The sequence below is a fragment of the Akebia trifoliata genome, chromosome 8 (genome assembly GCF_017979445.1).
Source record: "Akebia trifoliata isolate Shusen 1 chromosome 8, ASM1797944v1, whole genome shotgun sequence".
Taxonomy (NCBI): domain Eukaryota; kingdom Viridiplantae; phylum Streptophyta; class Magnoliopsida; order Ranunculales; family Lardizabalaceae; genus Akebia; species Akebia trifoliata.
Genome location: NC_141382.1, coordinates 8,565,452 through 8,589,269, shown reverse-complemented (window position 1 = coordinate 8,589,269; position 23,818 = coordinate 8,565,452). Strand labels below are relative to the sequence as shown.

Here is a 23,818-nt window from a genome sequence, read left to right as displayed (position 1 = left end):
CAAGGAAATTCCTTGATCAAAGATTAATTTATTTATTATTCTTTCAAAAAACAGCCTTCGCCACATAATATTGTATGTTGTAAGTCAAAGTAGTAACTTCAACGATAATCTAGGCTTACTATGAGAAATTATAAAAGAATCACGATCCAGGATGGTGTCCCGTTCCTATAGAATAGAAACAGTATCTACGTGGCAGGATTTGGTTGGTGATTAAAACACATTGTAGATAAACAAAAACGTACACGCAGCCATATGCATTTTTAATCCAACCAAAACATGCCACGTAGTCATCGTTTGTTTCTATAGAAACAGGCTACCGTTCTGGATTGTGACTCTTAAAAAATAGGAAAATATTGAACTCTAAACTGCTCCTGAGTCCTGACACTGTGCTGCTGATGTGGCATTGTCTCCAGAATCCTGAATCATCGATTCTTTCCGTGTGTCTCGAGGAAAAAATATCTACGGGTTGTAGGAATACTGCCACGTCAGCCTAGCATTTTGGCGCAATCGCAGGCATTTCTTTCTCTCTCTTACTTGCAGACTCAAGTACTAGCTTTTCTATGCGTCGAACAAGTTCTTCGAGTAACTTCTCAGCAAGATGTCTCTCTCTCTCTCTCTCTAAATCGCACCTAAACCAGTAAGTCTCCAACTCAGTTTCTTCCTCTGTGATCCAACTCAGTTTCTTCCTCTGTGATCCAACTCAGTTTCTTTGCACTCAGAGTCGGAGAAAAGATTTTAAAGTTTCGATTTTCAAAGCTCCATCTCAGTATTTCGCGTTTCTTCTGAGAATTACGAACCATATTGATCTCTTCTGCGGAAAAACTGCAGCAGAGGAGATTATATTTCAAACTCGGTATCTGAATCAGTTATTTTCTTGATTCTAAGTTGAAATCCAAGAGGAGATTATATATCAAACTCGCGTTTGAAATTCTGATGGTGAATGTGTTTTAGGGCTTCTGGAACTTCGGAATCAATAATTCGATTGATTTCTGGTTAGTTTTACTCTGGATTCTGAAATGGTCTAACTTTTTTTGTTTTTTGATTTGAAGCTTTTGAAAATCGATCTTGAAATGAGGAGAAAAAACTAAGAAAGAAAAGCTTTGATTTTGATCTGAAATGTTGCGTATTTTGCATGTTTCGATGCAGATTTTGTGTAGAAGTCTCTAGGATGGACAGTTCGGAAACATAAACTTAGCTTAAAGGAAAATTAAGATACATATATATATATATATATATATATATATATATATATATATATATATATATTTGGAGTTTAGAACTGAATCATCCTGACTAGTTTGTTTCGATTAATCGAGGTGGCGGCAATATTTCCATTGATTTCTGGTTATTCTGAAATGTTCATGAATTTCAGTTCTGTTCTAACTTTTTTTTTTTTTTTCTTTATTTATATATAATTTCTTGATTTGAAGCTTTTGAAAATATTGATCTTTAAATAAGGAGAAGAAACGAAGAAAGAAAACAAAAAAGCTTTGATTTTGATCTGGAATGTTGCGTATTTTGGATGTTTTGTTGCAGATTTTGCATAGAAGTCTCTTGGATGGATTGTTCAGAAACGTAGAGTTCGCCAGAAAATTGAATCATCCTGTTTTGTTTGTTTTGATTGATAGAGGTGTTGATAATGGCTTTTGAGTCCGAATACGGTAATGTAGTTTCAATCAACCTGTTTGTGGCACTTCTTTGTGCTTGCATCGTGATTGGGCATCTACTAGAGGAGAATCGATGGATGAATGAGTCCATTACTGCCATAGCTATTGTGAGTTTTGATTTGAGCATATGTTTTATAATTCCCTTATATGGTTAATATTGGATATATGGTAATTATAATCTGAATTTTTGTGGATTAATGGCAGGGTCTGTGTACTGGTGTCATAATTCTATTGACCACGGGAGGGAAAAGCTCTCATATTTTAGTTTTCAGTGAAGATCTTTTCTTTATATATCTTCTTCCACCTATAATCTTCAATGCTGGGTATGTTGGGTCTTCCAATCACCTCTTTTTTTCTTTTTTTGGAGTGAAGATTGATTAGATTTTGTGATAATTTTAGTTAGTTAATATGGTCAACTAGAAGAAATTCGCTTCTTTTCTTAGATAGTGTTTCAATTATTTTTAATCAGCTATTTGTTATTTTTTAATGTTTATAAATGCTGAATTTATGCATTATGGATTTTTGTTCCTGTTTTCTAATCCATGGAACAGAACATCTGAGTATTTGATTGTTCCGAATAGACATAATTTCTATTGAAACTTTAGTTGTATTTCATCAAATATTTGCTTCTTTTGTTTTTTTCAAGTTTGTTCTTGTTGGCCCTTTTCCATTTGCTATTCCTTTGGTGACATAAATGTTTGGATTTTCACACTAATCCTGTCGCTCTTTCTTCTTCTTCCTTTTTTCTTTTTGTTGACTTATGAGCTCGTTTATTTCCTTTTCTTCTTTCTGTATCAGGTTCCAGGTGAAAAAGAAACAATTTTTCCGCAACTTCATGACAATCACGCTGTTTGGTGCTGTTGGGACATTGATATCCTTTGGCATCATTTCATTAGGTATATTTTTCAAATTTATGCATGTTAGATCTATCTAGGTTGTTTTCATTGCACTTTATTAATACAACACAGAAAAAGTGCATATTGATATTTCTAATCAAGGTTTAAAATCTCATGTCAAGGCAATGTTTTGGCCCAGAGAAAGCCCAAAATCAGTCTCGACCAAAATTCTGAGAAAATCCAAAATATTCAATGTTTTGGGGTCATTGTTTCATTTCAGCCTAGGCTGAAATGTTCCTTAGATGTGATGAGGCTGAATCAAGTATTTGATATATGCATTTGGGCAACTGAGCTGAGTCCCATGGACACCTTTTATGGGTCCAATGTTCATTCTTAGCTTACAAGCATTTGGGGTGCTTGGGTTGACAAGTAATAAATGTAAATTGAGTTTGAATTCACTCTTCGTGATTTTCTCTGTTCTGAACCCAGGTGTTACACAAATATTTAAGAGGCTGGATATAGGTTCCTTGGAGTTAGGAGATTATCTTGGTACACTTACTATATCACTCTCTGTCTTATAAATATTTTTATCTGTAATCTATTGCATAACTTTTCTTCAAGTAGTCTTATCTGTATTACACTTCGTTACCTACAGCAATTGGAGCCATCTTTTCTGCTACGGATTCTGTTTGCACCCTACAGGTATGGAAAACCTTTCAAAACGGTGCCTCTGTTGCAACTAAGAATAACGACATAATGTAGCTAAAGCTAATTGTGTGTGCTGGTACAGGTTCTTAATCAGGACGAGACACCTTTACTGTACAGCTTGGTATTTGGAGAAGGTGTCGTTAACGATGCCACATCAGTGGTGCTCTTTAATGCAATCCAGAACTTTGATCCCACAAACATCAACTCCAGCATTGCCTTGCACTTCATTGGCAACTTCTTATATTTATTTATCATAAGCACAATGCTCGGAGTGTTTGTGAGTCTCTCTATCTCTCTCTCTCTCTCTGCGTGTGTGTGTGTGTGTGAGCGCACGCGTGAGTGTAGGGCATAAAATGGGTCAGATTTTATCTGAAATCCGAGTGATCCGAATTTAACGGGTTTGGACCCTTGGAGTATATCCGAATAAAAAATGTTGATGTCCCTTGATCCGGGTCAGATACGGATATATCCCTATACCCGCCTTGATCCAAATGATATATTGCTTGACAATTATATTTTTATGTTTTTCAAAATATCTTTTTTCTACTACTTTAATATAACATGAATTCTTATAAAATAAAATAATTATAATGGTAAGATAAAATAGTATAGAAATATAGCAAAAAATTGTTGAATGGCCCAGAATTATCCAACCTGACCGACCCGAATCAAGTAATTTGGTAGGGTCAGATCCGGATCTATGACGTTTCTTCTCTTTCTCTTGCAGGTTGGTCTACTTAGTGCGTATATTATCAAAAAGTTGTACTTCGGCAGGTTGGTTAATGAAATCACTCTTACACTTTCATAATGCTTATTGTTGTGTAATTTTTTCTGAATTTGAAAACTTTTTCTAATTACGAACTCAACTACTGCTCTCTGTCCATCTAGTCTCATAATGTTGTGTATGATCATTTTTCCTTGTCTATCAGGTTTTGGTAAAACAAAGTACCCAATTTTTTATGTGAGAAATAATGATTTACTTATCCCGTGGACTGGAGAAAACTGTCTAACAGCCTCACATATAGTGGCAGAACTTGTGGTGATGGGCCCCATCCCACTGATTGCATCGCATTTGCTGCGATGCTATTGTTGTCATCCTTCTAGTTTAACTGATGCTACCTCAGATTTTCCTTTTTATGTACAAATTAATGTCTTTGAGCTCATTGAAGATTCAGTTTTGTATCATCCCACACAATTGATGTGGTGGAAGCATAATTGATGAATTTTTTATTACATTTTTCTGGAAAAACCTAATGGCTAGTTCTCACAAATTCCAGGCACTCTACCGATCGCGAGGTTGCACTTATGATGCTTATGGCTTACCTGTCCTACATGCTAGCAGAAGTAAGGTTTTTCTTCCCCCCCAATTTTTGGGTTACCTCCCAGGGGGTCCTGTTTTTATTTATTTAAAATTCTCCATTTAGATTGAATTGGATGCAACATCTTCAATACTTTACCCCTAACATTGGTAAATTCAATTTGTATTGCAGTTATTCGATTTAAGTGCTATTCTCACAGTGTTCTTTTGCGGGATTGTCATGTCCCATTACACCTGGCATAATGTGACTGAGAGCTCAAGAGTCACTACCAAGTATTTAAATTCTCCACAAAATATTTGAATCCATTTTTTTATTTTATTTTATTTCCAACCAGGTCAAACTAATAATTTTACTACCACTGTTTCTAATTATGGCAGGCATGCTTTTGCTACAATGTCATTCATGGCTGAGATATTTATCTTCCTTTATGTTGGTATGGATGCGTTGGACATCGAGAAATGGAAATTTGTTAAAAATAGGTACAGTCTATACATCCCATGACAAGATGTAGATGATTAGAGCTAAACGCGCATTAAGCCAAACTTTCAATAAGTTACCAAAAATATGTATTTTCCATGAAATGGATCTTAGATTGTTGAAAGTTGATGGATTAACCACCCCACCCCCTCTTTAATGTATGAATTTAGGTGTCATTGTGTCAATTGTTTTAACTGCATAAGGTTATATGTAAGTTGCATCGTAAACATTGCTTGTTGCCTCACAACCGTTATTTTCATACTTGGGGCTCTGATTTTATTTATTTATTATTATTATTATTTTTTTGCAGTCCTGGAAAATCAGTTGGAGTGAGTTCAATACTCCTAGGCCTTGTTCTGGTTGGACGAGCAGCTTTTGTTTTCCCTCTATCGTTTCTATCCAACATAACTAAGAAGTCTCCGGGTGAAAAAATAAAATTCAAGCAGCAAGTAAGGATTTTGGGGATTGCAATTTTAAGTTTCTCAACCTTCTTAAATTGACAATAATGGCAACAATTTTGGCCTTGCAGATTACGATATGGTGGGCTGGTCTGATGCGAGGTGCTGTATCTGTGGCACTTGCATATAAGCAGGTAAAAATTTGGACTCTATTATTTTCAAGGGACTAAGATATCTTTAACCTAAAAGATGAAGTATCATTTCAAGTTCTACTAGTACTAGAACTACAAATCCACTTCTACAATTTCCTAAAAGTCTGAATGTGGACTGGAGAAATATTAATTACAATCTTCTGTATATCATAAATCATAAATCATAATTATTGGGCGTTAACTCTTCTCATTTGGTTTGAGAGAACACAACTGGTTTTCTATTTGGTATTTTACGCAATAGTTACTCCAACAGCCAAACAAATAGGTGCTTTAGGATTATAAAGATGGTTAATCTCCCAAAAATTAGTGGTAACATAGCTAGATATGAACACTCTCGAAGCTTCTGGAAAAAAAAATCGTAAGTTATTTTTACGTGACCCCCTTCTAATTGTTTTTTATTTTTATTTTTATTTTTTATTGCAAGCTGGACTTGAACCCACGACATTAAAGTTGCTTTGCAATGTGTCAAACCAACTAAGCTATGGGTCTAAGCCCAATGACCTCTTCTAATTGATTTTTTTTTTTTTGTCTAATTTAGGTACACAAAACTACCAAAAATTAATTCTTTTAGTTGGAAAATTTGGAACTTATTAAATGAATATCCTAATAATAGGGGTACATTATTCTCCCATTATACTCGCATTTTGCCAAAGTACAATGTGTTCTTGTTATTTTACAACATATTGCAGACGCACACATCTTTGCTTTAGATGTTTCATGGTGGTGAGATCATGTAATGATAACTTCACTTTCAATGTATTTGCAGTTTACGTGGGCAGGCCATACTCAGTTGTTTGGGAATGCTATCATGATCACCAGCACCATCACTGTTGTTCTTGTCAGCACCGTGGTAAGATGTCCCATGCCTACATCACTGCCTCTTGAAGTATTTTTGGCAATTTGTTTTACCAATATAGTTCTACTGTGAGAATCTGTTTTTGAAGTCCAAACTTTGATGGAGGCTTTTCTACAACTCTTTTAAGTCCATTGCTTGCCATTGGCTATCATCACCAAGTACAGACTTACGCACCTATAACCATAGCTTCCCAGTCAATAAAAGGAAGCATATTGGAGTAATGATAGTTGCTAGGGAAGTTATGGAAAACAAGTCACTGTAACATTGTCCAGCTTTATACTTTTGATTTCTATGTGAAGGAGAAACTTTTTCAGGTATAAGTGGAAGTATTCTAGGAAGTTGGGTTGGAACCCAACCCAAGGTCTCCTTTACACGCACACATGGTGTACTCTTTCGGATCCATTGACATATTAGTATATAGTTGTTCTTTAGACGGACTAAACATCAATAGCAGTCTTATTGGTGTTTTTTAGCCGTTGGATTGGAGCTCAAGGTGCTCAAATCCTATTGCCAAAAAAATCACCAATAGGACTGATCTTTGGTGTAGGTTCACCCAAGGTGGCCGTTTCATGGTTCAATGTGGCCAAAGGAGTGACACATGGCATCCAAGGGAGACCTATATACAAGCTAAATAAATGATGGTTAGCTCTAATCCCAGATCTAGGATAAATCCATAGCTGAATTAGCCCGCACTGAGACCCTCCGCAAGGATCATTTTTTTAATTTATTTATTTATAATAATTTTGGAAATTAGTGCTTCTGCTTCCTTTTCACCCATCAAGGGTTCATCTAAAGTTTATGTTACGATTCTTAATATTATTTGTTTACTCAGGTGTTTGGCATGCTGACTAAGCCTCTTGTGAGGTGGTTGCTACCTCCACCAAAACACTTATGTAGTAGCATGACATCCTCAGAGCCATCAAGTCCGAAATCCTTCATCGTCCCACTTCTCGAGAACGGGCAGGACTCCGGAGCTGATATGACTAACCACCATGTTCCACGTCCAAGCAGCCTAAGAATGCTCCTTGCCACCCCATCTCACACTGTCCATCATTACTGGCGTAAGTTCGATGATTCATTCATGCGCCCTGTGTTTGGTGGGCGGGGCTTTGTCCCCCTTGTACCTGGTTCACCAGTTGAACAGAGTGTCCATCTACAACGAGATGAAAACCAATAAATATATATACGAAATTAGTGCACAGATCTTGAAGATCGTGATCGTACATGTAGTGTTTTTGTGGCCTTCCAGGCATGTTGAGATTAATGAGCTTTTAGTTTGAGTGGTGGTGGAATATGTGCAGTTGGAGCTGTGCTTGCAATTCAAATATTTTTTTTTTATTACAATTGTTGTATATAGTTTTTGGACCTGTCGATCAAGATGTTTAAGGCGGGTCATTCTTCTGTTTCATTTGAGGGTTTTTTTTTCTCCCCCTCTTTCAAGATGTACAAGTACTGTTGCTATCCACTTGCTGGTTTTGAAGGAGAGTTCTAATTTTGAGATTCATTATCCTTGGAATGTTGTCAGTAGGTGTGGTTACACATATTTTGATTTCTTTACAAGGGATGAGTATTGTTAATGGAAATTTTGCATGGATTTAAATTATTATTATTATTATTTTATTATAAATAGCCTTACATCTTATCGTAACATAATATAATAAAATATTTTGTTTCTAGATTTTATTTTAGTTTAATCCTGCTCTCTTTTTCACTTTCAATCTATATTAAATCCATTGAAACTTTTCTCATCATTGCCTCATTGGTGATGGGCATTGTCGTAATTTCATCAGATCGAATCCTGTCATCAATTGAAAGTGGTCGATTTATCGGGAATTTCTAATGTTCAATTGCAGTTTGATTTGTAATTTTATTTATTTCTCATGTGGATTATACCAGTATCCATAAAAACTAATGTGGAGTTATGGCTTTGGAAAAATTATGCATACATCACATAGATCAGAAAGAGAGCAACCTGCACAGTCCCGATGGCAATAGTAGCTCTTCTAAGTTTATTCACTTTTTAGTCCATCTTGGTCTACCTTTTAAAATCCTATCCGACCCCATTAGAGTTCAATTTTGTAGTGAAACTCTATTAGATTCTTTATCAACTAATACTAGAGCAAATATGCATTAATTCATGGTTGATTTCAAATGTAAACGATAGTAGATCAATTCTCTCTCCCCCCCCATTTATTCTCACACCAATTATTACTCGTTATCATACTTTAACCTAATTGTGCAAATGAAAATTGCCTTCTTGTCCAACATTTCCTTTTTTTTAAAAGTAATTTAGACAAATTGATTTTAGATTGAGTAAATTACCCCCCACATGCTTCACTATGGCCTACGGAAATTCAATGACCTTATCTGTCAATAGAAGGGGGGTTCTATATGGAATCACAGAAAAAGATTTAAAAAAAAAACGCCCTAGTTATTGTTTAAAAAGAAAAAAAAAAATCATTTGAAGATACAGTCACATTGCCTTCACTCATTTATTCATTTTATAATGAGATCCCTCATTCCTTCTATCTACACACCATATCAACAAGTTCCAAAATCAACATAATGAACCCCAACGTACTTTTAAAACTCAAAAGGAGAGGGCTGTTCTAACTTTCTAAATATGGCAAGTCCATACTAAACTAGTTACAAACTTAGAGGGTTATCCCTACCTATATACTTTCGGAACGAACCCAATGATCTCTTATGTGCGTAACATGTATCCAACTGCCACACCAACAAGGCCGACCAAACAAACAAACAGAACCGGGAAACCCACTTGAACTCTTCTTACATTATTCTTTCTTCTCAACATTGCCTGCAAAGAGGGAAAAAAACCAATTGCACGACCAGAAATTAAAAATCAGGAAGGATTTGTAGATAAAGAAAAATTAAAGGAACAAAACTATTTCACAAACAAATTTTTTCCAATATTAATTTAGTTTTCAGTACTGAAAAGAAAAAAAAAAACTATAGGGCACATAAAATGAATCAACATATAGACCTTTCTCCCATACATTATAGTTATTATTCAGTCTTTTCTGGTTGTCCAAGGTCTAGGTCATCTAGTACAACTGGTTTCAGTGACCGGACAGTAGAAAATGGGAAGAATTTTCGAGGTTATAATTGAGATAATGAACTTGGAAAAATTATGAAATGGGTGCATTTAATAAGTTACCAATTCCTGATGTAACGCTTGCCTATCTTCGACGGTTGTGCTCCTCTCTCCTCTGAGTTTTGTGATGGTAACTTCAGCCTGCAAAGGAATCCACATTTCTCAACACTACAGTTTTAATAGGTGATATAGATCACCTAAATATGTACTGATATAAAAGGATAATCGTAGTAATCCTTCCCATTTGCATTGAAATTGGAAGGCCTTACTTGCAAAGCAAAGTAGTTGAAAAAAATGAAATTCTTGGAAGTACGCCAATTTACCTCACTAAGATTTGATTCCAATTCCTTGAGCTTTGACTTTAGCTCCTCCATATCCTTTGTTAATTTCAACTCAACGTCTTTAGCTAGTTTCAACTCCTCAACATCCTTAACTAGCTTTAACTCCTCCACATCCTTGGCTGGTTTCAACTCTTCATCCTCAGCAAGTTTCAACTCCTCGGCATCCCGAGCCACCTACCACAAAGAAAGGATAATTGCAACAAGGGTTCAACTATACAAGTTCGATAATATATTCTACATTTCTGACCAAAAAAGCTCCATGAATAATGGACCCTGCAATATCAATCATACTCCCCCCCCCCCCCCCCCCACCACACACACACACAGCAAAAAAATATGAATAATGTTGCCCAATGGGCTCTTGAGAAAATCAGGACGCAGAACTTCATTGGCACTTATTTAAGTATGTCTATATAATTTCCTCACCAGATGAGGGGAAAGGTTTTCAACTCCACTCAATACTTGATCTCTAAAAGTCAAAGCTTCGTGATCCTGCTTCACAGCTCCATTAATTGGTAGCAATACAGGAGAATGGGGTGGGCTAATGAGGACCACTCTCAACTTGTTCTCTTCAATATATTTCCCACTATCTTTGGAGAACTGCCAAACAAGACAATGAGAAACTATGAAGAATAATTTAAATCCAAATGACAACTACAAACACTTACCATGCTAGCTGCAATCTCCTCTTCTGTGGTCCCAAAAGGAACGATGGTGCTTTGGATTAAAAACTTATCTTTGCATAAGAAATCAGGTGGAGCCATCCGTTGAGCTTGCATAGTAACTACATTGACACCAAAAACTAAGTGTGAGATGTGAATTATAGAAAACACCACTGTACATACTTAGCAAATACATTGCAGAATAAAGTATGGACACGACACAAAAAAGACTACCTTGTTTTTTTGATATTTTCTGCCATGTAATCATATCAAAGATGACATTGTTCACAATTTCAGTGGTTTGTGCAAAGCAACTGCTGGAATTTAATGGAATATAACGAACATGGAAAACAATGAATGCATAATATAACGCATTTGCAGAAACATCTATAAATGAGCTCTATCAACGTGGTGGCTGTACTTGTTCTATTGTACTTGGAATTTTGTAGACCTCTCCATCGGAGCTGGCACAGCAGTTTGCGTATTTGGTAACCTTTACCTCACATATGAAGGGACTTGTTTCTAATTTCTTGGGCTATTGTGTAATTCAGGTGAAAGAGAGCCCTTTTGGGGCTTAAGAGAGTTTTTCCTGTTGTTATTTTTTTTTTTTTTAAAGATGTTTCGAAGAATACGAACAATAAGTATGTAACAAGGAATCATAAATAGTGGATCCATGGCCCATAGATGCAGTCATTTAATTGAAGATGAACACGTAATCATCTTCCCTTTTTTTAGGGCAATCTCTTTCTTAAATTTCTTGTTTCTCTCTTCTTTGTTTGATTTCTTGTTGCCTTTTCTATCACATTCTTAACAAATTTGTATGGAGGAGGAAAACGAGTCTCTAATGTTCTCTAGAAGTAGTAATCAAGCTCATATCACAACAACAATGTCAGTGGTTTATGCATGTATTATGATCACCCCAACCATGTTTGAAAGTCTAGTATTGTCTCAGAATATCTTGTCTGGGATCAGAATGGAAAATTGGTTACAAAATTGGGCGTTTCAGGATTGCCATGTCCATCTGACTTTGGATTTATGTTCCCAAATAATTTCCTTCATCTTGGCCGGATGGCAAATTCCACCTTAGCATCCACTCTAGATCTTCTTCTTTCCTCAGAGCATAGATGGTACTCCCTTTGTATAAAATGGCCAAGACATGCGACTTTGAACTTTCTCACCTCATTCTTGTGTTCCAACATGCCCAAAAAAACTTTCTCATGATTAGTTAGCCATTAATTGAACAATTTTTCCAAGATATTTTTACCATGGGCTACACAAATAACTGAAAAAGACCACTGTGAAACACACATACACAGACACAGTAGAAAGACAAGGATACTTGGGAGCCAGTAAGCTACTACATGCTCTTCTCTATAAAAAAAAAACAATAAATTATCAATTTTTGAATGGTTGAAAATATGTAATAGAACCCTAAATATACACCGTCAAATCATGGATGATGTGTCCACTGAGAACTGGGTTGTGTTGTGTGTAATTATCATGACCAAACTCTAGGGTAAAATTTCAGGGCCATAACAAATTGAGAAGAGGCATATACCAGTGAAATCACAAGTTGACTTCGGTTGAATAACGCCTGTGTTTGGTCGCACACAATATTTCTTTGGAGACGTAGTTTTAACCTGCCATAAATTTCCCTCAGCAAAAACAAAAACCAGAAAATTAAGTAGTAATATTATGATATTACACGGTTTATAAATCTCATTTAAATATATATATAGGATCAGGATCCGTATACACATAGAGCTACTTATAAAGCTACAACGTGTTTTGTCTTATATGGGCAAAAAGGTTCGGAATGGGCTGATTTTTTGTGAGGATGGTCTCTATCGTGAGGAGATCATCCTTGCCAAAAATCAGCCCATTCTGAAACTTCTAGCCCTATGTTTACAAGTTAAAGAATTCTGGACAGTCCATTTTTTGTAAACCACTTTTAATGGGGTTAGAAGTTTTGGAATGGGCTGATTTTTTGCAAGGATGATCCCCTCACCATAGAGATCATCCTCACAAAAAATCAGCCCATTCCGAACCTTTTTGCCCATATAAGACAAAAACGTTGTAGCTTTATGAGTAGCTTTATGTGTCTGTGGATCCTTACCCATATGTATAAAAGGATATTTTGAATAAGTTGATGTAAACTTTAATTTTTTTTTAATTACTGACTATTGAAATGTAGAAAAGATGCAACAAAGTTGGAGACTAAAATTATGCAACCACAGATTTGTTTTTAATAAAACTGTGTGATCTTTGATAATGAAATAGAATACAATGGAAAATTAGGAAATTCAACGGATCGGAAGAAGAAAAAATGAAGAGAAAATTCTGCAACTAATGAATTGCACCTTGAAAGCAACATACTGATCAGAGTTGTTGACGAGCTGGACTGAGCATGAGCTCTGCTTCTTCAACTCAACTAGAGAAAAATGCATTCAATAAGTCAAATTTATCAGTTTATTGAACTTATAAGAATTATTCAGAATAAAACACAACAAAAGATACAAAATTAGACCATCTACTCTGCTTGTATTTGCACATATTTAAGAGTATTATCATCCTCAACAAAGCTAGACAAGAAAGAATTACATAAAAGCAATGGTACCCAGACAACATAATATTATATCAGGTAAAGTATACGCAAGAAGAAACATTGTAGTATACAAAAATATGATTAGACATAAATATGATGAGATAACCTTGAAATGGAAGGTGCTAAATGAAACAATCTAGATGTATTGTTAGCGTTTGAAAATCAATGGCTTGTAGGCTCCATAAACTAAAATAAAAGAAATCTACTATTAGAGCACTTCTCTATTTGAAGTTGCAGGTCACATTACATTACAGATGAATAGGTACCTCCATGAGATATTATTGATGACCTTAGAGACAATTTAGGGTGCTGGTAGTTTTATGTGAAGGAAAAATTGACATAACAAATTTGATGTTTGCCATTTCAAAATAGTTCTGTTTATATCCCAACAAACTTGGTAACCATGGCATGGAACAAGAGAGGGAAAGTGGGAGCACCAAGTTCAAAATTATCTGTCCATAGCTTGGTAGCATTTCCACTCACCATTGTTCTGGGTTGAGTAGTATCATGAACAATCCTCTTCTTTCACACCATTAGTCTTGCTAATGGTCCCACAACTTCCAACTACAACCATTGAACAATCCTCGTCTTTCGCACCACAAAACAATCATTGATTGATATTGTTACTCATTTTTTTTATAAGTGATATTGTTACGCATTAACAACACATATTTAATGTGTTTTTGACAAATAGAACTGTTTTGTACTAAAAACTTTTCAACTGTTGCAGAATTCTGTAATTTGAGCCACGCTTTTTGCCTTGGTAATCTTACATCATCGTTGCCTCATAGTTGTAGTAATCATCAATATTCTATCACAATCATTGTTCTAAACACGTTAAAAAAAAACATTTTTTATGTGAATATTAATAGAAGAGAAAGTGGTCAACAAAGTAAATGGATTTTGGAAGCAAGGTTCAACATTTTGAGAGAGATGTTAGGAAAAGGATCAGCTCTCGAACCACAGGATAAAGGTTTTAGAGCGGGAGTAGTGCCCTTATAGAAGGGGTTTCAATTACTAAGACATGACCACAAAAGCATCTGGTGAGAGACTCATTGGACACTATGCCTAGTATGTAAGAACACAGGCTAACCATTTTATGGCACTATCACGTCAGAGTGAAGTGCCACTAATCCAGGACGCAAGTCCATGTCAATGATGCACTCATTATGGAAGAAAGGTTCGGCAATTTGGGAGTGATGTTTGGGAAAGCATTAGATACGAACCATCAGATCAAGGTTTCGAGGTGGGAGGTGCACCATCTATAGAAGGTTCAACAAATAAGATCAGTGCACCTCTATAGAAGGTTTCAATAACTAAGATCTTGTTAGAAAGGTTGCAAATGTGATACTCATTGGACACTATGCCTAGTACGTAATTCATATAACCAATATAGATTAACCATTTTATGGCTCTAATAAATTTGATCCAGTGAAAAATCTGTGTCAATGATGCAAAAGGATGGATCTAACTCAGGAATGTTTGGAAAGAACTAGGGGGTATAAATCTTCCATCTTCAACCTATGTTCAATTCAAATATGTGCAAGTGTGAACTATAATTCCCTACAGTTGTCTAATTGAAATGAGGGGTGTCAATGGATAGTCAAAAATTCGAATCCGATTTGAATTCGAATTTGAAAAATCGGATATTGTCCGAAATTTTCGGATATTGGATTCGAATTCGGATAGTTTTATATATTCGAATCCTTATCGGATATTAACATTTTGAATACGATAATATCCGATTCGAAATAATATATAATAGATATTATTTTATTTATTAATTTTTTATATAAATAATATAATATATAATAAGTTTTTTTTAATAAGGAAAAAATCAGTTGGATAAGGAAAAATTATGTTTTTTTAATATACAAATTATTCGAATTCTAATCAGATATTATCCGATATCCAATTAGATAATCGGACTCAAATTCGGATAGAGTTTTAGAACATCCGTCGGATTCGAATTCAAATTCGGATATCAGATAAAAATTTCGGATTCGGATTTAGATATTGCTGTATCCGAACCGATAAGCATCCGTTGACAGCCCTAATTGAAATAATTTGAAGTCACTTGATCTCCTCCAAAATGAAAATAAAAAAGTAAACAACAATAAGGAAGTTCATTATATTAAATTAATAATATATCATTGTGTGATGGGACATGGAGTGTCTTATTTTTTGGTAAGAATCTCAACAGTAACATCACTGTTAGATTCTCCAGTCAAAATACAGGAAAATTCTCGATGGAAATGGAATTCGCAAATTCTCCGATAAATAAACAAGTACAAACTCTTCCACATATTTCATTATCGAAAGGTGTTTTCATTGTATATTTCCCTTTTTTTTTTTTTTTAGATTTAACATGTGAAGGTAGGGTTTCGATCCCAGGTCTGTGTGCTATTTTAACACTACTCTATATTACCCTTTATCATGAGAATCACAGAATTTCTCTAGCTAAACTTCGATCTTATATATTTTCAATCTAAAACTCCATGACGATTTCAATTAACCATAGAATCAAAGTTTTTGGGTTTGAAATTGCAAACACATTAGTGTTAGTTCCACTGGTTATGCATCTGCTTGATTTTCTAAGGAAATTGAAAATTTTAAAACAATCAATCTTCTTAGGATCGAGATCCCTTCTCAATTCTCATAGACTTACATGTGAACTTGAGTTCACGGGGTTGAATGTCCAAGAGCTCTGGACCCATGGCTCTTCACACAGAATCCAAACGGAATCTTCTTAACCTCCAAAGGGTGAGTAATAATCACCAAACCTCTAACCCCTTAACCTGCAAAGTCAAAAAAGATAATAAAAACCAAAGTTGAAGAAGAAGAAGAAAAAAAGACTAACAGATCAAAATCAAAATTGCGGACTTTACAGAAAGAATCATCAAATATAAGCAAATCAACACTTAAAAGAGAAAAATCACTTCTTAGTCCAATCACCAATGAGCTGCTGATTAGTCTTCGAACTCTATACTCAACTAAAACTTCACTAAATCTCAACTAACTATTACAAAACCACTTAGACCACTAATTACCAAAACAATTACTCGGATCGCTCAAGAACACTAAAGTAATGATCACCAAACCTAAATCACCACTAACCAACACAAAACCACTAGAGCCCTAATTACCAAAAAAATTACTCAGATCGTTCAAGAACACTACGTAATTCAATCCACCAGTACAGAAACAAGATCAACGATCAAAGAATCGCAAAATATAAAAAAAGATCACAAATGATGAAACGAAAGAAAAGTCAAAGTACGTAAAAAAACACCTTACCTGGTGGCTACGAACCTTAGGTAGGTTGAGAAATAGCAATCAAAGGTAGGTTTAGCGAAGAATTTAAGGAAGAAACGATAGAGAAAGAGTAATAAATTACGCGATCGAGCCGTTTCGTTCTTAATTCGTTTAAATTTTTTTCTTTATTTGGAATTCCCAAGGAAACATAATGACCTTGATTGCATCGAAGAGAAATTAAAATGAGAAACCCTAGAAATTGCAGAGAGATGAGATTAGGACTTTGGATTTTGGATTTTTGTATTTTAGGTCGGTCTGTTTGGTTTGGTGGTCTGAAACACAGAGTCTCTGAGAGTCTGAAGCAGTGAAAGCAAAGTCTGGACGATAGTGGAGTTAGTTGTGCAGTTGTGTTGTGGGTGCGAGCGGTTGTACCCGCTTTGTACCGGCTTGGCTCGGCTCAGCTCGGCTGACGGAGCCACCTGTAGTTTTTACATTTTGATATATGAACAGCGTTCCTAAGACTCATATTGGGACTCACATTGCGACACACCGTTTTGTCTTATATGGGCAAAAATATTTGGAATGAGCTGATTTTTTGTGAGGATGATCTCTATGGTGAGGAGATCATCCTTGCCAAAAATCAGCTCATTATGAAACTTCTAGACCGTCCAATTTTTGTAAATCAATTTTGATGGGGTTAGAAGTTTTGGAATGGGATGATTTTTTGCCAGGATGATCCCCTCATCACAGAGATCATCCTCACAAAAAATCAGCTCATTCCAAACATTTTTTCCCATATAAGACAAAACGGTGTGTCGCAATGTGAGTCTCAATATGAGTCTTAGGAACGTGACCCTTGATATATATATAGGGAAATGTTCAGCACCCTAAGTTTTACCACACACTTTAACAAATGTTTTTTGTCCTACATGGGTTATAAGTTTTGGAATGGGCTGATTTTTGGTGAGGATGATCTCTATGATTAGAAGATCATCCTCCCCAAAAATCAGCCCATTCCGAAATGTTTAGCCCCATGTTTACACGTTGAAAAATCGTGGACCGTCCATTTTTAGTAAATCATTTTTGATGGGGTTAGAAGTTTTGGAATGAGCTGATTTTTGGTGAGGATGATCTCCTCACCATAGAGATCATCCTCACCAAAAATCAGCCCATTCCAAAACTTCTAACCCATGTAAGACAAAAATGATTTACTAAAAATGGACGGTCCACGATTTTTCAACGTGTAAACATGGGGCTAAACATTTCGGAATGGGCTGATTTTTGGGGAGGATGATCTTCTAATCATAGAGATCATCCTCACCAAAAATCAGCCCATTCCAAAACTTATAACCCATGTAGGACAAAAAACATTTGTTAAAGTGTGTGGTAAAACTTAGGGTGCTGAACATTTCCCTATATATATAGCCCATGGATTCTAAGAGTAGTTTATGGGTGGATCGGTTGGGGTCCGATTGGTACTAAATTGGTACCGATCCATTTAGAACTATATGGCATATCAAAAGAAAGAATAATGCTGAATTGACCTTAGGCTAGAACCTCATATCGTAATAGTGTATGGGAATCATAGATGCTTTTCATTGAGATACGGGTGAAAATGCATTTATGAATCCTATCCACTTTCACGTCAAAAAGTGTGATATGACGTTCCAACTTGAGGTCACTCTAGCACGACTCTTGAACAAATACTCCACAAACAATACATTTATCAAAGAGTCGTGCTGAAGTGACCTCAAGCTAGAATCTCATATCACACTTCTTGATGTGAAAATGGATAGAAACCATAGATATTTTTTCACTTGTATCCAGTCTGAGGTCACTTCAGCATTATTCTTTATCAAAATCAAAGTGGATTCAACCACATAAATGTTTTGATGCGATCAATTTTTCAAAAAGATATTGAATGGGTTACAGGTAAATGATTTGTGTAAGATAAGATAATCATGAAGCTTTGACTAGTATAACTTGTAGCTCATACTATTTAGTACTTCACAATCTTGAACCGAGCATTACTTGTGGCATCACAAGGCATAACCAGATGTGTTTTAAAAACATGAGTCTAAGGACATGTGTTGTTACGATGGTATTGACTTGATCCGATATTCTGACTCTATCATGTCTGAGTGATTAAATTGACAAAGTGATTGAATTACCAATATAGAAAATTAAGAAAGACATTTGAACTAACAAGACGACATGGGTGGGTATGCTTTGGTATGATGCTAGCATGTGTCAACTTGGCAACACATCAACACTTGTGAACATGATATTAGCCCAAAAACTTATGATTAACCAAAGTATTCTAAAGTCTTTAAAGAGATGGATTGTTTAAAGGCAAAACTATGCAATTTCTTTCATTGAAGAAATTTAAGTTTGTGGGATGTTTTACTAACTAGATTATCAGAGTGTTTTTATTATCAAGTAGTGAAACTCAAGTGGACGAAGAGACGCAGAATATTACGTTGAGCCGTGACTTTTGGACTCAATTTTTTTTTCTCACTCGGCTAACATCGCAAGGGCACAGAACCATAGATTGTTTTCTTTGGGATACATAAGGAAAAAGATATATGATTCTGTGTCCTTGCCATGTCAACCGACAATAGACCGAGTGAAAAAAAAAAACGAGTCCAAAAATTATTAGCGTATTACATTAACACGCTTACAACCTACCCCCTACCCCTTATTCTAATGAGAAGCTAACTATATTGTTCCCCTATGATAATCAACCGGTGGAGGAGGCATATGTGATGCACATAATACTCAAAAATCAAATCCAAGAGAAATATATGTACTTAAATTTCTTACCAAAAAAGCGGTGAGCTCGACAATAAATAAAAAGTGGTGAGCTTGACAATAATGAGCAGTTAGTTCAACAATAAAAATGTTGACCTTGATAATAAATAGAAAGTGGTGAGATCGACAATAATGAGGGACCACTAAAGGAAAAAAAGGTTTACTAAATGGACTATCAAGCAACCGCCCATAATTCAAGGACTGTTAAAAAAGAAAACCCTCCCGTCAGGGACCTTTAAGTAATTTTTTCTTAAAAAATAGGCACAAAATTTGCATTAATTAGAATTTAATTCCTACTAAAATTTTAATCTAAGGAGCATCGGAGTGTTTTCTGGATGGGGCTCATGCGTAATTCTAAAGGAAAGATCTCAAGTATGGTATTTGATAAACTTAAAATTAGAAGAATCCTTACAGATAAAAATCACGAGAAATGTCAAGTATCTCTCTATTTGATGATAGTGAGTTGGTAACCACCGATCAATCAACATCAAAGAATCTAAAATGTAATCAAAGCTAATTACAACGCCATCAATCAAATTTTATCTCCTACTTGGCGCCCAAAAATTACTTAATGGACCCAATGTTGGGGATTTATTTATAAATGCAACTTGATATTTTGGGGGTAGCTTAACAATCCAATTAGTAAAATCTTTATTTATTAGTGCCCTCTCACCCCTGTAAAGCATCAAACTCACATCATTGACATTGACGATTCAAATAATTGATTGTAAAAGAATAATCATGATGATTGGATCAAATATCAATCTCAATGATTTCAATCTTCGATCTCCAAAGAAATTTTACACCAAACTTCATTTCAAGTAATTTTCCCTTGTTTCTAATAGTTAGGCCATCTGTGGTCCATTATTTAATTACGTAACAATGTACATTGTAAGGAAATTGAAGTATTAATGAAAGTAGTTGAGAAGTGTTTTGAGAGAGACACGGAGGAGAAGGAGGAGGTGAAGAAATGGTGACATAGGTTGCAACGGCCTTTATGGTTTTCCCAACAACCGTACCAGCTTGTAATAATGAGAATAAGAATAGATTGTAAAGCAAGCCACACGTTATATGGTGGTTGCTTTCGACTTCCAAGATTACCTAATTAAATGTCATATAGTTGACATATAACCAATTTGATGAGATTGGGTTATGAATGTAATTACCACTCATCATAATGGATCCCCCCAAGTCCATGTGGCACCCGAAAAAAAAGGACCCGTACTGTGTGCGAATGCTTAAATTATTATTTTTTTTTTGTCGTTGAATTTAAATTTTAAATTTAAGAATTTAATGATAGTTTGGCGCTACTTTCTTTACTAAGTTTGTAAGGATAGTTTCTTGACTATCCATCCGTTTGGCATCTAAAAATAAGATGGGATGGCCAATGGATGTAGATCATGAAATTTCAAGAACTTAAAAAAAAAGTTTTCATAATTTAGTTTTAAATTGATTAATGATGAATGCATGTGGTTTTGGTATGAAAATGATCTATGATTTTGTGTCCTTTCCACATCAGTCGTGCACCCCAACCATACCATGATCAGTGCATTCATTACAACTCTTTTAAATTTGGAAGTTCGGTGATCATCCATTTTAAACACCTTAGGTTAAGTTCAAAAAAGGTTTTTTTTTTTTTTTTTTAATATTTTATATATTTTTTCTTTTTGAATGCAAGTTTTTCCTTGAAATCTAGAGGATTGTGGTGTTGATTACTAATGTGGCAATCCACACATACCCAAAGACCCTTAGTATATACATATATTCTAAACCATGAACTATAAAGGGCTAAGGTGTCATTTAGACCACTTTGATATATGTGACCTAAAAGAGGAACTCGATCTAGTTTCTACATAATCCTTCAATTCATATAACCTCTTTTTCACATGTAAGCATTCAAAAAACAAAGTTTTGTATCACAAAAGAATATTTTTTAATTTTGTGAGAATTCTTAAAGAAAAATGAGAGTGAATGCCAAGTACTACAGTGTTAACACAATTGATTAAGTGCAACAAAGAACTGAAGAAAAATTACAGCGATTATATAGGATCAACCAAATGTCGTATGAGTGGGAATCGAGATGGGGATTACAATTGAGGTAGGGTTTGCATGACCATGATTCAAAGTTTTGTTCCATCTTGCAATGTTTTTTATTTGATTAATAGGTTTCAAGGTGATCAAAAACAATAACACGCATCTTGAGACTAAAACTTTAAATAATCGACATAGTGCTTTCCTTAGATCATTGTCTTAAGAGTCAGGATCCAGAACTATGTCTACGTTGTGTGATTTGGTAAAAGTTCAAGACAAATTAGGCTCATAACTAGGACTAGCAATGATTTGAAATATGCCCAATGTCCGAATCGGTCCTAAAAAACATGAAAATTTATATTTTCGAATCGATTTCTAATTGAAGTCTAAGATCCGGAATAATTTCAAATCAGATTCAGATGTACCCCAATCCTCTTCGAGAAAAATCCGATCCGAATATATTTTAATAATTTTTTTTATTATATATATATATATATATATATATTCTTAATTTCATATAAATACATATAGATAAAACGTTTTAGTATTTTTGGTTTTCCCCTATATTTGTAGTTAGAAAGTAGATTTAAAAAAAATTTATTGGTCTTATATTTTATGAACATTGATAATTTGAAAACAAGGCATGTGTTCGGATAAAATTGGTTTCGAATCAAAGTATTCATTAATCGGATTAGATCAAATTAGGTACATGTTTACAAATTTTTGGATCGATATTGGAGTGGTACTGATCTGGTACCAAACCGATCCATAGCTAGCCCTACTCATTACCAAGCCGTTTTTTATATGACACATAACCCAAAGTGTGTTTGCCCATCAATAAACATGTACCACGTAGACACAATATCTTGTTATAGGAACGAAACACTGTTTTGAATCATAACTCTTGTCATAATTATCATAATAATGCCTCTTACTACGTGTGTTTAAAGATGGTTAATTTTTCGGAGTAACTTGCAATTACTTTTGGGTTAATATTGACTAGTCAAATATTAAACTTGTGACACATGTGTCATCTAATTATTATGTTTAAACTTAGGGTGTAAATGGGGTTTGATAATGGTCAATCCAATCAACCTTTTTGAGTAAATGGTGAGGATCATAAGTGAATTGAAAGTAAAAAAGAAATGGCATTGAAACAATGTTCATCTTCAAAAGGAGTTCTATAAATGTTGAAATTTTTTTTCTCAATACCACACTTACCAAATTATATAAGATCGGATGGGACCCAAATTGATTCAACAAGGATTCGATCAAACTTTTATGGGATTGTATTTTCTTTTAATCGGATCTCAATAGTAAGATCTGAATCCAATTTGATAATAATATATCAAATCTAATTTGATATACAAGTATAAATAAACTTCATATATTTAAATAAAATATATATCATAACTTGCATAATTTCTCACATTTATTAAATCGGGACTTTTGAACTTTTGAAATAATTACAGACTCTTCTGGATATCTTTTGAACTTGACTCTAAAATAATTACAGACCTTCTTCTGGGTATCTTTTGAACTTGACTCTAAAATAATTACAGACCTTCTTTTGAATTTTTCAATTAGATTTGTCTTCAATGATTTTAACTTTGAAATAAGGATTAGATCAACCTCTTATTAGATTGTAGTTTTCAATCACATCTCAATAGTAAGACTCCAATCCAACTCGATAATAATCAAGTTTGGATTGGATCAAATCTAATTTGTTATACAAATTTAAATAAACGTCATATATTTAAACAAAATATATATTATAACTTGCATAATTTCTCACATTTTATTGAATTGAGACTTAATTGTATCAGAGCTTGATTGATGAACATGGTTGATCCAAAACTGATTCAATAAATTATCAAATTGAATCTTTTTCTTATCGAAATCAGAACCTTTGTTCCAGACATAAAGTTAATTTGATTGTAAGATATCGAATTTCAAGTGCAAGTCACAACTACATATTTTGTAGATTTGTCATATTCGAAAGATGAAATTATAAGGCATTTCAAATGTTTAATGATTTTCTAATTCAACTCTGATAGAATAACTCAAAAACTCACTGACGTGGCAAGTGCAAGAATCATAGATTTTCCCTCGAGTTACTCAACTATGTATCCCTATTAACTTTTGCAATTGTGTATCTCGAGGACAAAAAATCTATAATTCTTACAAATGTCACGTCAGAGTATTTGCATTACTCTACCGAATTGGGTTAGAAAATCAGCACTCATTTCAAATTCATATTCTAAATTTATTTATTTATTTATGTGAATTATTGAATTTTTTTTTTCCTAAAATGACCACAAAACCTCTAAAGAAGGGTTTCCATTCTACATTTACCATATGAAAAACGTTGTACTTTGCCATGATCCTTCAAATTAACTCTCAAAAAGTTAGATGTCACCATTTCAAGTTTCTCCTCATGATTTGTCTCTATTTCTTAATGGACCTACTCACCAAAAGTTTGATTGGTTCGGGGACTTCTAATCATCAAAATTTGATTTTTTTTT

General features: G+C 34.5%; 2 protein-coding genes across 7 annotated transcripts; one reads left to right on the top strand and one right to left on the bottom strand.

The window, feature by feature from the left end:
• The first annotated feature begins 553 nt into the window (after positions 1-553).
• LOC147395918 (sodium/hydrogen exchanger 1-like) lies at positions 554-7,753 on the top strand. Of its 5 annotated transcripts, none has more exons than XM_086450878.1 (16): positions 644-853; positions 952-992; positions 1,629-1,774; positions 1,872-1,990; positions 2,466-2,563; positions 2,993-3,052; positions 3,159-3,205; positions 3,294-3,488; positions 3,939-3,985; positions 4,489-4,555; positions 4,702-4,802; positions 4,908-5,009; positions 5,318-5,456; positions 5,537-5,599; positions 6,384-6,467; positions 7,306-7,753. In XM_086450878.1, exons 3-16 carry the CDS (start codon positions 1,640-1,642, stop codon positions 7,648-7,650), a joined length of 1,602 nt encoding a protein of 533 aa, XP_086307004.1. In that variant the 5' UTR covers positions 644-853; positions 952-992; positions 1,629-1,639; the 3' UTR covers positions 7,651-7,753. The 5 variants fall into 5 exon arrangements, with proteins under 5 accessions (XP_086307003.1, XP_086307004.1, XP_086307002.1 ...); XM_086450876.1 differs by having other exon boundaries at positions 1,537-1,774; XM_086450877.1 differs by lacking the exons at positions 644-853; positions 952-992 and adding an exon at positions 554-637 and having other exon boundaries at positions 1,537-1,774.
• Positions 7,754-8,941: 1,188 nt separating this feature from the next.
• Positions 8,942-16,836, bottom strand: VAP27-2 (vamp/synaptobrevin-associated protein 27-2). Of its 2 annotated transcripts, none has more exons than XM_086450786.1 (9): positions 16,494-16,836; positions 15,865-15,994; positions 12,952-13,022; positions 12,150-12,231; positions 10,598-10,713; positions 10,356-10,529; positions 9,912-10,103; positions 9,652-9,729; positions 8,942-9,291 (listed from the first exon to the last, which is right to left on the bottom strand). In XM_086450786.1, the coding sequence occupies exons 2-9, from the start codon at positions 15,911-15,913 to the stop codon at positions 9,178-9,180; spliced, it is 876 nt and encodes a 291-aa protein (XP_086306912.1). In that variant the 5' UTR covers positions 15,914-15,994; positions 16,494-16,836; the 3' UTR covers positions 8,942-9,177. The 2 variants fall into 2 exon arrangements, with proteins under 2 accessions (XP_086306912.1, XP_086306913.1); XM_086450787.1 differs by lacking the exon at positions 16,494-16,836 and adding an exon at positions 16,085-16,106.
• Positions 16,837-23,818: the final 6,982 nt, after the last annotated feature.

What these genes read in the sequence shown, in the direction of transcription:
- LOC147395918 (XM_086450874.1), top strand. Translation starts at nt 941, where the DNA reads ATGTGTTTTAGGGCTTCTGGAACTTCGGAATCAATAATTCGATTGATT. An exon ending in AATAATTCGATTGATTTCTG is followed by an intron (nt 993 to 1,628) that starts GTTAGTTTTACT and finishes TTTGATTGATAG; the next exon opens with AGGTGTTGATAATGGCTTTT. An exon ending in CCATTACTGCCATAGCTATT is followed by an intron (nt 1,775 to 1,871) that starts GTGAGTTTTGAT and finishes GATTAATGGCAG; the next exon opens with GGTCTGTGTACTGGTGTCAT.
- VAP27-2 (XM_086450786.1), bottom strand. Translation starts at nt 15,913, where the DNA reads ATGGGTCCAGAGCTCTTGGACATTCAACCCCGTGAACTCAAGTTCACA. An exon ending in CCGTGAACTCAAGTTCACAT is followed by an intron (nt 13,023 to 15,864) that starts GTAAGTCTATGA and finishes ATTTTTCTCTAG; the next exon opens with TTGAGTTGAAGAAGCAGAGC. An exon ending in TGGAATCAAATCTTAGTGAG is followed by an intron (nt 9,730 to 9,911) that starts GTAAATTGGCGT and finishes ATTCCTTTGCAG; the next exon opens with GCTGAAGTTACCATCACAAA.